The sequence below is a fragment of the Apis laboriosa genome, unplaced genomic scaffold (genome assembly GCF_014066325.1).
Source record: "Apis laboriosa isolate Shangri-la unplaced genomic scaffold, ASM1406632v1 scaffold25_cov139, whole genome shotgun sequence".
NCBI classification, from domain to species: domain Eukaryota; kingdom Metazoa; phylum Arthropoda; class Insecta; order Hymenoptera; family Apidae; genus Apis; species Apis laboriosa.
The window spans coordinates 2414310-2432613 of record NW_025222552.1 but is presented as its reverse complement, the minus strand read 5'-3'; the positions used below and the strand labels follow the sequence as shown (position 1 = coordinate 2432613).

Sequence of the window (18304 nt, the reverse complement as noted above, 5' to 3'; positions counted from 1 at the left end):
AAAGGAATCTACGTTTATAGCCGTTTTTTGAAAAAAATTTTCCATTCTCTACATGTTGTATGATAACTACGATTATGAACATCTCTCGTGTGCACGCGCATAGTAGCTTTCGCGTGACTTTCCAATTACCAGAGTTTGTTCCTTCCAAAGAAACTAGTGCTTTTATGACTGCGGAAATAATTATTATAGATGGGAGACAGTTCTCGAAAAAAAAATGATTGTGAGATTTTAAATTGAATGATTCATTTTTTAAAAATGATAAGTAGTTTTTCTGTAAATTAATATCCTAGTCTATAAAATAAAATTTCTTCGTGATAATTAATTTGATATATATAATAATAATAATTAGTCAACTTATTATTTCGTGCATTATGTTTTTTTCAACATTTAGACTTGAACTATTGTTCGAAACGAAATATGCAGCTAGCATATTCTTAGTAATTTCTTATGGATTCATAATCAAACTAGTTTACGAAGAAACTTTTTAAAGAACATATTATAATATAATATAAATTTATTTATATTTAAAAAATATATATGCGATATTAAATATATTTATAATTTATCTTAATAAATATTTAATAATAGTTAAATTAAACTAATTAACAATTAAAAACATTTTGAATTTAAATAAAAACTTTTTTTAAAATTAATATTATCGTATATATTTTATTAAATTATATTCCAGAAAAGATATTTTGAATTTTTTGTTTCTTTATTTATGTAAAATTGAATAATTTTATTGAAATTCTTTACATATAAAGATAAAAAATAAATATAAATAAAATATTTTTAATTTATAATATTAATAATTTATATTATGAATTTTTAAATATTCTAAATTCTTTTATAAATTTAAAAATTATAAAGTAAAAAAAAAAGTTTTTGTTTATTTCTTAAATATAAATTTTATATTATATTAAATATATTGAAATTACTATATAAAAATATAAAATTCATATATATTTAAATATAAAATTTGAAAATAATACATTGTTAATTATATTGAAATATTGATTACGTTATTATATTTAAATATTTTAAATATTTGCGATGCATTATATCAGATTCAATGATGCATTACTTTCAACAATGATGAATTCTTACTGTATATGCTACAAATATTGCTACAAAGTAATAAAAAAAGTAAAGATTTCTGCTATCTTACGATTTTAATGTTATTGATGCGAAAAGAAAGATTATTTCAAATGTTTTTAATAATCTTCTTTGTTTTATTTTTGTTTTTTTTTAGACAATTTTATATCAGATATAAAAGTGGTTCAAATATTTTAATTAAGAATAAATAAATAATAGAAGAAAGTATGAAATTTTAGAAATCTTTTATTAAACATAATCTTTATAAATAAAATTTCTTTAAATAGAAATAAATATATATTATAATAGAGATAAAAAATGATTAAAATTATTCCACTTTATATTTAATATAAAATTTAATAAAATTATATTCCACGATATAAAATATAAATGACACATATAAAATGACATTATAAATATAAAATAAAATATTGAAAATATTGAACGAATTAAAATTTTTTATTATTAATAATATATAAATTTTAAAGAATCTTTAAAGTGATGATTTTTTTAAAGTGATTTTTTATCTAATTATCTATAATTTTTACGAAAATTTATAAATAGATTTCAGAGCAAAGTTCTTGAAAGTTGTTGTCAGAAATTATTTTTTAATATTGAGAGTGATTATTTATTAATAATGTTAAATTTCAACAGTAAAATCCCTTAACAAAAAATAATTCTCGATAATAATTTTTGAAAACTTTGTTTTTAAATGTATTCACATGTTTATAATTTTTTTAGTAAATGTAATAAGGTCAAAACTAAAAAAATATTTTTTTATGTAAAAAAACAGTACAGTGATAAAAGTATAATAGTTCATTTAAATGAAACGTAATTGAATATTTATTTAAAAAAGACAGAAAAAATTAAATATTATTATTTTGACAGTCTTTGAAAGTTGTAAATGCTTAAATCATAAATAACAAAAATTTTAATTTTAAAAATAATTAAGATGATCACATTAAATAATCTATTTTATATTTTTACTTTTGATTAAAACTTTTTTTAACGATTAATCTTTGGATAATAGTATCCGGTTAGCCATTTTGATTTAATTATTCAAAATTGTAGCTACTTTTGTTGAAATCTTTATATTATTTTTTTATATTGTATTATTTAAAATTTATTGAAATACACAGAAACTTATTTAGAATCAAGCTTGATTGAACTACATAAATGTGCCATCCAAAGATTAATTCTTACTATTTTTATATTTACACATACATATTTTTAATATCGATATTCATAAAAAAAAATTCATAAAAATATTTTTTAAAGATTAATTAAAGAGTAATCGAAAAGCATTCAAAAATCTCATCATTATTTTTTTATTTCTTATGTATATTGCACAACAAATCAATGATTATCATCATATTCCATCTGCCTTCATAGCACATCACAGCGTTCATTTGTTTCCTCCCAGCAGGAGGAATCATCGGCATTAAAACATTTTTCTTCTAGTTTTTTTCATGTCAAAGCAAGAGAGCAGCGCTAACGTATTTCAGGGGTGTCATGCATCTACTTTTACACTTTTACCCGTCTTGTTACGAAAATTCGCATGGTCTAACTTCCGTTACTGGTCGTTGAACGACGATGAAGTGTCGAGGTGTTAGGCCATGTTGAACATCAACGAGAATATCGTCGTGGAAGAAGAGGAGAGAACACAGAGACTTAAGGGCTCTACTCGCATCGAATTCCAAGCGTGTTCGCACTACCTGCCTGGAATATAGTCTCGTCATATTTCCATCTGGCCACCCTCCGTTTCTCTGCTCTTTCATCTCCTCTCTTCTGTCTGCCTGACGCTTGAGCGATATTTTATTTGCAAAGAGCCTGTCTGCAGATTGCCACTGCTTTTTATCTTACGTGCGCAGGAATGTCTCCTCCTTGCTAGTCTGAAGATTTCATGTTATCGAACGATGACAGCACGAGAAAGAGGAATAAAGAAGAGGGAAAAGATTAGCGATCGAGCGAAATACATTTTATTCCATTTTTACCTTCGATTCGTGTCATTTGTCTGTTTCTTTGATAGTTTTATTTCTCGTCTATATTCTTGACCGTTTTTTCCGTTGTTTCGTTTCTTTTCCTTTCTTCCATTTTCGAGGCGTGCCTCTTTGATCACTTACTTTAATGAGGTAAAATAGAACTTTAAACAGTTTTAATAGAATTTTGAATGTGCAGCTTTTGTTTTAGAATAGAAGTGGTCTTCATATTATAGAAGAAATTCAGAGCTAAAGAAAGAGAAAATAGTAAAATTTCGTAAATTTTTTGATTTGATAAATGCTAGCTTAATCGATCGAAATTTTTTATAAGGTTTTTGGCTGAAGTTTGTTCAAAAAATTTATGTCGCAATTTTTACTATATTAATCTTATTTAAAACTTCATTATAAATTTTAAACTTTTATTCAATATAAACTTTTCTTAAAAATTTTTAGTATATTAATCATTATAATCTCCATTTTTTAATCTTTTTTCCAAAGATAATTAGCCATCTAATTTTTTTTTTTATATCACTTTCTTATGTTTTTTTATCTTTTAATCTCTGTATATATTTTCTGCACTTTCATTTTTTTTCTTTTCACTAGCAATTTTTCTTTTATTTCATTTCATTGTAATTTTTCATTCATTTTTACTTTTCTTTTTATCATGTATATTTTCTTTCTTTTTTTCTATTATTTTTTCCTTCCTCATATTCTTTTAGTCTTGTTTACTCAGTCGCTTTATTCATTTACTTATTCTCCAAATTATTCATTCGCTCGTTCTCACCACGCTTTCATTTTTTTTTATTCCTCTCTTCCAATTTCTTCTGCCAACAATACGATGAATTATTTATGAATAGCATCTAGAAACAAGTCGAATCGATCACGCTCGAAAGACCTGGCGCCTTCTCGATGTTTGATACATATCCATACCTATTAATCTCATCGAATTGCTTACGAAAGGAAAAGTGATTAATTTTCTTGTGACATTCCTAAGAATGTTGTCGATTAAAATGTCTTTGATTATGACTAATTGATTTTTATATAACGTTCCGCATATATTTATTTATGTTTTAAAAATATTAATTTATTGAAATTTTTGATTAACTTATTTAAAAGAAATATTTTTTTAATATAATTATATATGTAGTTATAATGTTCCGCACTATATATTTATTTACGTTTTAAAAATATTAATTTATTGAAATTTTTCATTAACTTATTTAAAAGAAATATTTTTTTAATATGGTTTTATAAATGTAGTTATGACGTTAATAAATATTATTAGAAAATACTGACTATGTTTCTATTTATTATATTAATCTATAAATTTATTTGTTTCATAATATTTAGATATTATTTGAATATTATTCTTTTTCTATAGAAAAAAAATTATTTAAAAAGGAATATTTTTTTTTTGAATTTTGCTAACAAAAAATTAAAGGCAAAAATAATATTTATTTTATGTAGAATCTTTGACTATAAGAATTGAAAAAATGAGATATCTTAACGCTAAAAAAATATTTAACTAAAGAAAAATACAATTTTTTAAAAGTAAGTATTTAAATTTCATTCTTCTCAAAATGGTAAAATATTCGTTGCAAACTCTTAATTTTTTTATATAAATTAACAGGTTTTATTTTAAAATATTATAAATAAATAATAATAAAATAAATGCAGTATATTTGGGAATGAAGTATATTATTGAAATATCGAAATAATTATAACTATTTAACTATAAAACTATTAAAATTATTTAATTCATAATATGATATGGGCAAATGATCTCTTAATTAATGATATTTATGATTAAATTATAATTTTTATCATTTTTAATCTGCAGAGAATTAAAATGTCAATTTGCAAAAGTTTTCAGCAAATATTCAATCGTTGCAATTATATTATTAAAATATGTTAAAATTTTATAAAAATTATTTAATTTATTCATTTGTATTATAATTTTGCGTATTGCAATTTTTTCTAATGGTTTTGATATTATTGCTAATAGTATTAATATTGTTAATATCAGAAGATGAATATAATTTTGAATATTCTAAAATCTACTGTGATAACATTGCTTCTTCTGCAATTTAAATTACGGCGATCACAAAAAAGAGAAATAAATGTATGGTATGTTACATATATAAAATGTGAATACAGTGTGAATGTACAGTATGTAAGTTATAATTCCGAAAATTATATCTATGACTAATATAAGTAAATTATTATTTATAATTTAATTACTAAATTGTAATTTAATTATTATAATTTAAAATTAAAATTTATATAAAATAATTATAAAAAATATATAAATTATATAAATGATTATATAAATGATTATATAAAATTTATATAAAAATCTATACTGTGATTTTTTTTATGATTAAATTATAAAAAAAAAAATTTTATTATCCATTTGTTTCTTTAATTTTATAACGAGACATTTTGTAACATGAAAGATATCTATTGTTTTTCATTATTTTATATAATTTTATTTGTTTCTATTTTTTGTTAAAATTTTTTATTTTTCTTGAATAAAATAGTATTTTATTCAAGAAAAATAAAAAATATGCTGCATTTTCTATAAAAACAAAAAATATAATAAATAATGTTAAAGTTAAAAATAGGTAACTTAAAGATAGATAAACAAATTTTGTATGAACAATATGTAATATATCATATATCATATAATCATAAATATAAAAATTACATATTTCATTTATAATTTACAATTTTTATTAGTCAACATATTACTATTCAATCGAATATTTATTAAAGAAAAAATAAATATATATTAATAATATTTTAATTATTTTCTATACATAAATATATATAAAATATATGTTACATATATAAAAAATACACTATACAAAAAAATATTAAATTGCTGTATTTTGTTTTTACATATATACATGATTTTAGAAAATGCTTAATATTTACACTTTTTCAAATAAAGAATTTAAAATAAAAAGTTAATTAATAAAAAAATAAATCGTCAAAATATAGTGTAAAATATATAAAATGCAATGTTTTAATTATCACTTCTTCAAATATCTAAGTTAAAAATAATTATTACGCCATTCCTTTATCGAAACTTTTACACATAAAATTTTTTATGCTTTGATACACAAAAAAATATCCTCGCGGAATCAATCATAAAATGTTTTGATGATCATCTAGATTCATATTGATTCATCTAAATTCATATGATATATTTTTAATCGTATTTTTTGTTTAAGAAAATCATTAATGTTTCATTTCACTCACCCGTTCTATTTTAATCAATTTTCGCTTAATTATAATTTTCTTTTTTATTATTTCTTTAATATATTTAAAAGATTAGTTTACTAGATTATATAAAAAAAATTTTTGAAAAAAATTGCAATTTATTTCAATCGTAAAGAAAATAATAAAGATCACTTTTTTATAATGTTTTTTATTTGATCCTATAATGAAAATTATGTTCAAAAAACATATTTTGTAAATTTGTATTTGATATACATTAAATAGATATATGTTAAAAATTTCATCAAAATTAATTAATTGATGATGATATGAACTAGAAATAATTAAAATGAAAATTGCTGTTTTTTATGATTTTCAATTTAAAATCTAAAAATTTTTATTAATTTTTTTCGACTTTTGTTTGTTATTTCTATATCAATCGATTTCAATGAAATTTTCAGCTAGATAAATAACTCATAAATTTTCAAGATTTATTTTTTACATCTTTGTTAAAGATTCAAATAAAAAAATTATAAAATGTGATTGCAATTTTTTCAAGATTCTTTTTTTTTGTATATTACTTAGTAAATTAATTCTAATTTATAAAATAACTTAAAATATTAAGTTTAATTTTAAAAAAATTATCACATTTTAAAGATATGTCAATATTTTTTGGAATTACTGTACATATATTCTGAAGTTCATTCTTTCTACAATTCTTTAATTCGTACACACATCTTGTCGGGATTAAATCTAAGGAAGAATATTAAACGGAAGAATTGTGTTTACGAATAATCGTGAAGAAATTTTCAATTTTCTAATTGAGAAATCACATTTATAAGCAATAACTGGAAACGTATTCGGTCAGTACATTAACTCGAAAGAAAGATGCTCAAACTTTATAGAAGAATAATGAAAATGATGAAGAAAAAATAGTGTTCTTCTATCGAGAAGTAAAAAGTAGATTTTGATTGTTGATATTTCAGATTATGTAAATTATTTTCTTAAGATTCGTACATTGGTAACGATATGGAACATATAATGATAAAACATATAGAACTGAAATACAGGAAAAAGATCCTTGTTGTCGAATGTTTCAACAAAATAATAAAATGGAATTTTTTCTTTTTTTTTCTCTTCCTTTTCTCATTTTTTCACTCTTTATCATTTCATTGATTTTTCTCTAATTTTCCTTTTTATTGTTTCTTCCTTATTTTTTTCCTTTTCTTGTCTATCAAACTTTGTTTTATCAGATATTTTTTTAGAATCTAATTTATTTCACAATTTTTATTTTTTGAATAAATTTGGAAAATTTTTTAAGATAATTCAAAGAATGACCATTAATTCTTTTTTTTAAATTTTAAAAATCGTTAATTTTTTTTTTGAAATTTTTTAAAGGGAAATTTTTTTATGAGGAAAATTTTTGTTGAAAATTGATACTATGAAATAAAGGAAAATTTTGAATGAAGAAAATTTTTTAAGATAATTCAAAGAATGACCATTAATTCTTTTTTTTAAATTTTAAAAATCGTTAATTTTTTTTTGAAATTTTTTAGAGGGAAATTTTTTCATGAGGAAAATTTTTGTTGAAAATTGATACTATGAAATAAACAAAAATTATTTATATCATATTTATATTTTAAAAACTTTTATATTATTTTTTTAGAAAAATAATTTGTTTCAAGAATATTTAATTTGTACATTGTCAAAAAGATTTGAATCTCAAAGGGATTATCTAAAGTAATTTTCCAACTGATGTATTGCGAAAATTTTATTAAAATTTTAATAAATTTAATATTTATTAATATAAATAACATTAAGAAATGAATTTAACAATAAAATATTAGCAATATAATTAATTATTACATAGTTAATATTTTCATACTTATAATATTAGTGATATATTTTTCAGTATTTTTTCTTGAATAAATAATAAACTACAATAATTATGTTATCATATCAAATAAATAAAAATTTCATTTTTTTTTCAAACATGATACATATAAAAATGATATAATAATACTAATTTGTATTATTTTTACAAACTTTAAAATTTAAATGAAACATGAAATAATATAAATAATATAATAATATAAAATATTTTAATAATATAAATAATATAATAATATAAAATATTTTAATAATATAAATAATATAAAATATTTTAAAATGATCAGAAAATAGATTTTCTTTAGTTGAATTTCATTTTATTCACAATTTAAATTATATTTTTTTCTAAATTTCTGTTTTTAAATTATATTTTTATATAAATATGAAAGAAATTTTATAATAATGATGGGTTTTATAATAATAATAATCTCTAAACGGAGATTTCGAAAAAGATTGTCTTAATTTATATTATAAATTTTTAAAATGAATCGAGTTAATAAAAAAAATTCATTTTTTATATATATTTTATTATATATTTATATATGATTAATAAATTTATATGTTAATATTTGTATATTAAATATATTCAATAAAAAATTTAAAAATAGTCAAATTATTTTTTTATTCAAATCTTATTCTCTTTGAAAATAAATTGTGCAGAAAATTTTATCGAAATTAGTTAACGCATAAAAAAATTACATCGAAAGATATACACATTTTTAGATTTATTATAATTATAAAAAATTATGAAAAATTGCGAATTTGAGCATTTGTTTTTCGTTTATAATTCAGAATGTTATAATTATAATATAAAATATTTTTTTATTTTATTAATATTTTATAATTTTTAATTATTTTTAGATTTTTTTATAAATGTTTTTTTTCATTTACTATTATAACATTTACTATTAATTCCATAAATATTAATAAATAAAAAATTATAATAAATATTAATTAATCGATAAATACGTAATATTTATGATATTACGTATTAATTGATAATACGTAAGATAAATATTAATGTTTAAATTTATATAATGTTTTAAATTTTAATTATAAAAAATAAATAATAAATAATAATTTTTTAATTATCATAAATTAGAGAATTATTTTCAATCTTGCTTTCTTCTATATTATAAAGCTAATTGCAAGTCCAGTAAATACATTTAATTCTTTTAGTATAAAATATTTAAAATGATAAGATATGAACAAAAATTGTATTTAGAAATATATTATTCTTTTCTATTGTCTTATAAAAACTACAAACAAATAATAAGAAAAATCACAAAAGAATCAGGAACAATGTAGTCACTAATTAAATCTAAAATAATAAATTTTTTTGTAAAAGAGACAGTTATAGATCAATTACAAAGATTTACGTGCGATATATTATTTTGCTTAAATAATTTTATAGATTTCATTGAATACAAATTGGTTCATAGATCATAACATTCATAACAATAGAATATTTTTAATATATTCTGATATTTTTGATATTCTTTTATATATTCATAGATTGAAAAAATTGATTTTGTATAATACATTCATAGTTTCAAAAAATGAACAAATGAATTCATAAAAATAAAATTTGAATTTTTATGTTTATTTACGAATTTGTAAAATTCAAAATATATTTAAAATTAATTAATAATAATGTTTACAATTTAGAAAATAATAAAATATTAAGTATCTATATAATTATATAATAAATAAGATAAAGAAAAATTTATCGATAATTACTTATTCTAATATATGTTTATATTATGTTATCAAGTAATATATATATATCAAGAATTCTTTATAACTTAATTGGCGATTTTTTACCATTTTTTAGATATTTAAAAAAATATATATATAAACAGCTGTAATCATTATGTCCTTGATATATTAAGGATATCATTCTGAGAACTTTACTTTAACTCAATTACGTACAATCGAAATATTTTAGAATATTTATATATTTATATATTAATATATAATATTTATAATTATTTTAAAATATAGTAATAGTAACTATTTTTTAAAAAATATTGAATTTATATTATATTGATGTATTGTGATGATCAGTCACTTAAATGTTTATACATAAATATAAACACATCACAACAAAATATATAAGAGATATAAATATAACAGATGAATTAATATCATGGCATTTATCTATTCATAACAAATTTGTGTTTTCAAATATAAAGTAAACTTTAAATAATCAAAGTTACAATGATAGCAATATTAGTATAATCTTTATAGCATTATTTTTTATATATTTAATATTTATTATTTTAATTTGTAATTCATTATAATTTTAGTTTCTCAAAGTTCTTCTTGTTTTATATTATATTTGAATTGTGGAATTCCAAAATTCTCTATGAGTTATAGTTGAGACATTTCAAACTCATTATAATTCATACGGAAATAGTTCTTTGACTATTTCACTCGTTATATTTTGAACACTAGCTAGTATAATATATTTTAATATATTTAATATAATATAATATATTAATTAATATAATATATTTACTATAATATATTTAGTAGAGTATAAGTGACGGTCACATACTGATTAATATAATATAATGGATGCACGCGAAATTCATTTTTTATATATGTCGAAAACTGTAAGAAACTGCTGATTAAATTATAAGGAAAAATTACTTAAGATGATAACATATGTTTTTGACATATATCAAGATCAAGTATCATCGACAAAATGTCCGATTAAAATTAATAATTATAAATTTATCTTTATGTCGTATTTTGTATTTATGATAATTTCGAAAATAATCTATTCCAATGTCTTTAATAAAATATTTTTTATAACATCTTAGTTTTTGATATGCTTTGTTGAAATATTTAATTGTAGAAAAAATTTCATTATCGTAGAAGTTCTTTAAAATAAAAAATTTCTAAGAAAAATTTAAAAATGAAATTTTTTATGTTAATTTTAAATGATACATTTATATTTAAATATTTTGATTGCTATTAAAAATAATGTTTTAAATAATCATACCTGCGAAAAAGAGGAGGCTCATGTACGAGCAGATGAAAATCGTTTTCCGAGCAGATCTCACGGTCACGATGGTGAACCGCGCATTTGAAACTCCTTGTTCGTTTGCCACTCATCTATAACAGAATAATTTTTTTTTTTCTCTTTAAAATTGAAATTTTATTTTTTTAAAATAAACATTTACTATTTTTTAATCTATTACTATTTTATTTTAATATTGTTATTATAAAAATATTATTATTAATTATTATTTAATCTATAAATTATTTTATCTATAAATAGTTTATCAATTTTTATTTTAATGTAAAATCTGAAAATTTTTTATGAATAAGTATTTTATAAATAAATTATTATATTATTATAATATTATTATTATAACAATTATTATATTATTATTATTATAACAATAATATTATTATTAATATTACAATGAATGTATACAAGTAATGCAATATTTAAATAAATTTTTTTCTATAGAAAGTATTTAATAAATATGTAAATAATATAATGTACTAAATATATATACGTGTGTATGCGCGTATGTATTAGATAATATTTAAAATATTATAATTATTATATAATATATTACATTATAATACATTATAATACATATTATAATATATTTATATAAGATTAAATTTCATTTTATTAATATAGATTAATTTTAGATTTTTATATTGATGAATTATTTAAGGTTAAAATCACAATTAAATAATAAAAGTTATTAATGGCTTTTTAGTATATTATTAAGTAAGTTATTAGTACATTTATAAATATTTTATAAAAAATTAATGTATGTCATCAACTATTTCCACAATTGAATAAAAATATTGAATAAATACAAATAACTTTATTTTTAAACGTATAATTAATAAGCATTACAATAACATTATAGAATATAATAAATAATGTTATGATATACTTTAATCTTATATTTTAATAATTGTATAAATTGATGTATGTGCAAATACAAATATACTTGTGTTGATTAACATTGTCAATGTTCAATAACTTCATAATATTGCATATATAACCTACTTACTCTAGTCCTGTCAAATTCTGTTGCGAAGCATAGACACTCTGTGACAAAACGAAAATGTATCGATATTTCGAAAGGCAATTGTTTTAAAACACTTATAGGATTGCACAAATAATAAAATTTAAGTAATTTTTTTTCTCATTTTTTTCATCACAGAATAAATTATGAAAAAAGATTTAAAGAAAAATATTTTAAAATATTTTTCAAATAAGATTCAAGGAATTTATTTTATATTAAACATATCTTAGAATTATCTTAGAACATTTTTATTTTATATATATATTTTTTATATTGTTTAGATTAATTATTAATTATTTAATTTTTTTATTTATTTTTATTTCAAATAAAAAATATTATTCTTTATTATTTAGAATAATAAGAATGAGAAAAGAGAGTAAGAATAAAAAATATATTTTCATGAAAAAAATTTTAAGAATAATAAAATACATTTTTTTTTATATTGCTCAAAATATATCAAAATTTTCTTTAGGATAGATTTATGGCAATGATATACGATATTATAATAATAAATTAAAAAATATTATATTATATTACAATACTATAATAATATAATAAAGAAAAAATAAATTGAATTTAATTTTAAAAAGAGAATATATAATATATTATTATATAATATATTATTTAATATATAATATTATTTTTAATAGGTTTTTCTAACATTAGAAGAAGAATCCTACAATTTTTATAAAGTTATTTTAAGACATGTTTTATTAATATTGAATGTTATTTTGTTAGTTTCGATTAATTTCATAATGATAGGATTTTGTATTACTTGATTTTGTATTAGAATAGTATTATTTATATAATTGCAAAAATAATTATTGAAAAGAAAAAGTTTCTTTTCAATATTTTATTATATATATAATATGAAAATAGATATTTGAAGTGTAATAACAAATCTTTTCAAAAACTTGGCCTTTTTAATATTTTTTTCAGAATGAATCAGAAAAATATGCATATCATTGTAACATATGTTTTTTGAATATTATAAATATTCAAGATAGATTTATTTAATTTATATTGATTTTAATTATAATATTGAAATAAAATATTATTGAATAAAATAATATTGAATAAAAATATGTAGTCCCACTTAAAAAAAAAAAACTCTGATAATCTTGGAATTTAAAAAAAAATGAGAAAGAGAGAAAAAATTTACTTTCTGTATAATATTCGTGTCTTAATCAAACAATGTTTTCTTCGACATTTCTTCTTTGATATTTTTTTTTATTAAAATAAACGAGATAATTAGGATATTTACGAAAAAAATTCTTTAAATTTAAATTTAAATTAAATGGAATATTTTATACAAAAATGTTTAATTTCTCAAAGACAAATTTTTAAATGTCCGCCATTTTCTACAAAAAATACTTTTTTCTATTTTGAGAAATAAAGACTTGATAAAAAATCAATAGTACAAAAAATAATTGCAGTTCTTGACACAATTCAACGAAGGAAGCTTGACTCTATTGGCTGTCGAATCGCGATGTCTAATATTTGGATCAGGATCCGTTAACGCGGTTAGACAAATCCAAGCAAAGAACGCTAGCAAACTCTTGAGTTAACTCGTAACTTGAGTTAAGTCATATACATACAGCAGCTTTGTATCACGAGGCACAGACAAATATCCACAACACGAGTACCATCTTACGCGTGCAATTTGTATTAATGTAGAAAGAAGAAAGTGTGTGTATATTGTATACAGTAGCGTAAGAGCTTTCTATTGCCTACATCGGCCGTAGAATCGCTTATTATCGACAGATGTGCACATCAGTCATTATAAATATGATCAATGATTTTGACAATAGCAAGAATAAATTAAATAGTAATTTATAAAATGAAAAAATGGATAAAAAAGTAAAATTTATTGATTTTCTTTTTTTTTTATTAAAATAATTTAAATTTCGAATGAAGCGATTATTTTGCAATATGAATTACAAATTACAATGAATTGTGAAATGTAATTTCCATTAATTGTTAGATAATTTTTTAGATGTAAATCATTATATTTTTAGTATGTAATATTTAGTATATAATAATATACTATATAATATATTAAATATAATAATATATAATTATTATTTATATATAATATATAATATTTATATATAATATTTAGTATATTAATTAGATTAATTCTAGATTAATTAAAATTAAATTATCACAAAAAAAAGTTTAAAAATTATAATAATATATTTGTAATAAATATAATTATAATAAATAGTTTACGAAATTATGAATGAAAATTACAATGATGTTAATTTTATACATTAGATAATCTATTGTTATATTTCGTAATAAATAATTCCTTATATTTTTTGCAATAAAAATTCAGTATATGACAAGAATGAAATCAGTTGACTAAATGAATGATAATTTTAATCTATATCATGGTATGAATAGCTCATTATAAGAAAAAATTATGAAAAAAATTCTTAAAATTCAAATTTAAATAAAAAAAATTAAAAAATAAATATAATAATTTTTTTATTATATATAGTTTATATTATATATTAGTTTAAGAATTTATATATTTAAATTTTTATATATAATTATTTTCTCATCAGTTAAAATTGAGAAATATATTTATAAATATCTTATTATAAATAATTATAATAATAATTTATAAATATCTTATTATAAATATATTATATTAAACTATTATTTTATTCACAATTTATTAAATTTTTAGTTCTGAATAAAAATGTTAATTAATCTGATTTTATGTTAATAATAGAAATTATAAACGCTATTTAAATAATGAAATTAATTTATCTTAAAAAATATTAAAAGATATTTAAAAGAAATTTAAAAAGTTCATGATCAATCAAAAAAAGAGTGAGACAGTTTAAAATATTAATAAAAATAGAAAAATATAAATAAGAATATTTTAGAATATTAATAATTCTTGATATACAGAAATAATTTCGAAATGATTATTAGCAAAAAACTTTGCCCATAGAATACGTAGACTTATTGATTAACCATTTATTTATTGGTCAATGTTTTTTTGTTAATAACGTAACAAAGTTGAAATGAAGATTTCACAATGAAAAAAATTATTTGAAATCAATTCCTTGAATCATCAATTGAGCCTTTGACTGACTTCTGTATGTAATAATAACCTGTATATATTATATTATGTAATAAAAATAAAAATTTTAATTAATTAAAAAATATCAATCAAAATATCATTTTTAAATTACGAAATATTAATGAAACGAAAATAATACTAAAACCAGTAATTGAAGTAAATATTATAAATAGTATTAAAAATAAAAGGAAATTTTCACTAGATATACTTTCATTAGATATTATTCATTAGATACTTTCATAGATACATTCATTAGATAATATTCGGTATTTATTACAAAATCACAGTGTAAAGCATTAACTTTTTTAAAACGAAAAATTCAATTAATTAATAATATTAATGTAAGAAAGTTATTTTCTTGAAATTAAATTACTATTATATATTATATAATAAAAAAAAAAGAAAATAAATTAAAATCTTGTACATATTAAATTTGATCATAATTTCATAAATTTTTTTAAAAGTATAGTAAAAAATATAGTAAAAAAATATAGTAAAAAAACATAGTTTTAAAAACATGGAAAAAAATTTACTTTTCAAATTCATTTAAAGTTAATGAAATTTAAAGTATATATTTATAATATATTATTATAATAATTTATAATTGTTCGAAATAAATATTGATATAAAAATAAATTTAAAGTTAGTACCAAAGAAATAAAAGTTAATACATTTTGAAAGAATCTCAAAAATAAAAAAAATGAATTACGAGTATGTTTTTCTAAAATTATCCAATTTTATTCCATTATATTTCATTTTATTGGTAAAAATTAACTAACAAGTTTCATAATGGTAAAGAGCAAATTTCAAATTACAAATACAAATTCTTTTCAAATTATAAATATAAGAATGTATTTGTTTTAACCTTTCGAAAAGTAATTTTTAAAATCCTTATTTTTTTTTATTATTTTTAGTATTTAATGATATTTATAAAACAGAAATCACGAGAAGTCTCGATGAATGTTACATAAAATTGTTAAATCATAATAAAGACAGATAAATAAAAATTTCTTGCCAATATTTATCTATTTGGAAATTATAATAATTAATGTGTAACAAATACGTGACTGCCTTTTATAGTAGATTATAGTAATTTATAGAACCAATTTGTATATTAAATATATTAACATATATTTGAAATCTATTTCATAATTATTATTAATCATTTAAATCAATTAATTGATTAAAGAATTATAATTTTTATATTTTATTATAAATATCAATTAAAATATAATAATAAAAAATATAAATAAAATAATAAAAAATAAATAACTTGAATTAATTAATCAATTTTTTAGAGACATATCTTATAATTATTATTAATTATTTAATTAGTTAATTAAAACTTATAATTTTTATGTTTAATTATGTGTATAATCAATTAAATAATTACAATATTAGAAAAAAATTATAATAATTAATTGATTTAAAAAATTTTAATCAATTAATAAGTTTTATTCATTATTTTATTAATTATTATATTTATTATAATTATTATATATATTTTTATTAATTATTAATTATTTTATAATTTTCTATGTAGATGTAATAAAAATAATTGTTAAAATCTAAATCTATGATAGAAAAAATCTATGGAACCAATTTTTTCATAATAAATAATCTATAAATAACTATGCTATGATTTTTTCCGTGTTTTGGCCGTTTCAAACAACTGATGTGTCAGTTGCACGGTGATAAATCGAAACAATGCACGATAGAGCATGTTTTGGCTATGAAGAACCAATTTTTACAAACTGTAATATTTCTTGTACATTTGATTCTTAAAAAGAAGCATTATAAAGGAAAAGCAACGAAAAAGATATACACTGTTGAACTTCGGGGAAAGTCTAGGCAAACAAAGAATTAAATTTATCGATGTCATAAAATCAATGTTTCTATTTAATGTGTAGTTGTATGTGTAGTTCTTACATTTTTATTTTATTCTATTTTTTATATAACATATTAACAACAACAACAACAACAATAATAATAATATATATGATAAATATATAATATATATATGTATATATAATATATATAATAAATAATATATCTTATCATTTGTTTTTTATTTTTTTTTATTTCAATCGTTTACATTTTTTAACTTTTTGATTGAGGATATCTGTATGATATTTAAAAAATCGATTTTTTAATAAAAAAATTAATAAATATTATTATTTTCATAAAAAGTTATATTGCCTATTAATATTTTTCTTATATCCAAATAAAGAAAGGTTTAATAAATGTCTTAAAAATATCTGATAACGAGAATGTCTTATTAAATATTATAAATATATTATAAATATATTAGAAAATTATAAATATTTTAGAAAAATCTTTTAAATATATTTTACCAGAAGATTTTACTAAAAAAAAATTTACTACAGAATAATTTCATTAAATTTTTCAAATTTAATGAATATATATTAAAATATATTAAAATATTATTAATTTTTATATTTCTAATTCAATATTCAAATACTATTTAAATGATTCATAACAAATATCTTTAAGACATCTATATGAAATTATAAAATGTTTAGATTGATATAAAATAATAGGTAAAATATGAATTATATAATATAAATAATATGAATAATACATAAAATAATTATTTATATTTATATATATCAAAATTTATATTATAAATGATAAATTTATATTATATATATATAATATAAATTATAAATTTATATTATAAATGACACCAAAAAGAACAAAAATCAAAAATAATAATGCATTGGAGATTTAATTTTTGAGAAAATAAAATTTGAAAATTTATCAAATACATGAAAATTTAATTAATTCTCGATGAAATATTATTAATAATATAAAATATAATTTTCGATAAAATTAGATTTAATTAAATTGAAACATATTGATTGAAAAATATATTAAATAAATAATCAATGATTAATTAAATAGATACTCGTATTCAATTTTCAAATTCGATTTTT

The 18304-nt window shown here is 17.9% G+C and overlaps 1 protein-coding gene across 1 annotated transcript in view; it reads right to left on the bottom strand.

The window, feature by feature from the left end:
• Positions 1-18304, bottom strand: part of LOC122713582 (protein rhomboid) — an 877166-nt gene that overhangs the window by 247176 nt on the left and 611686 nt on the right. Inside the window, exon 6 of the mRNA XM_043934168.1 lies at positions 11197-11309. Within this exon, the coding sequence (XP_043790103.1) occupies positions 11197-11309 (113 nt within the window). The remainder of the gene's footprint in view (positions 1-11196; positions 11310-18304) is intronic.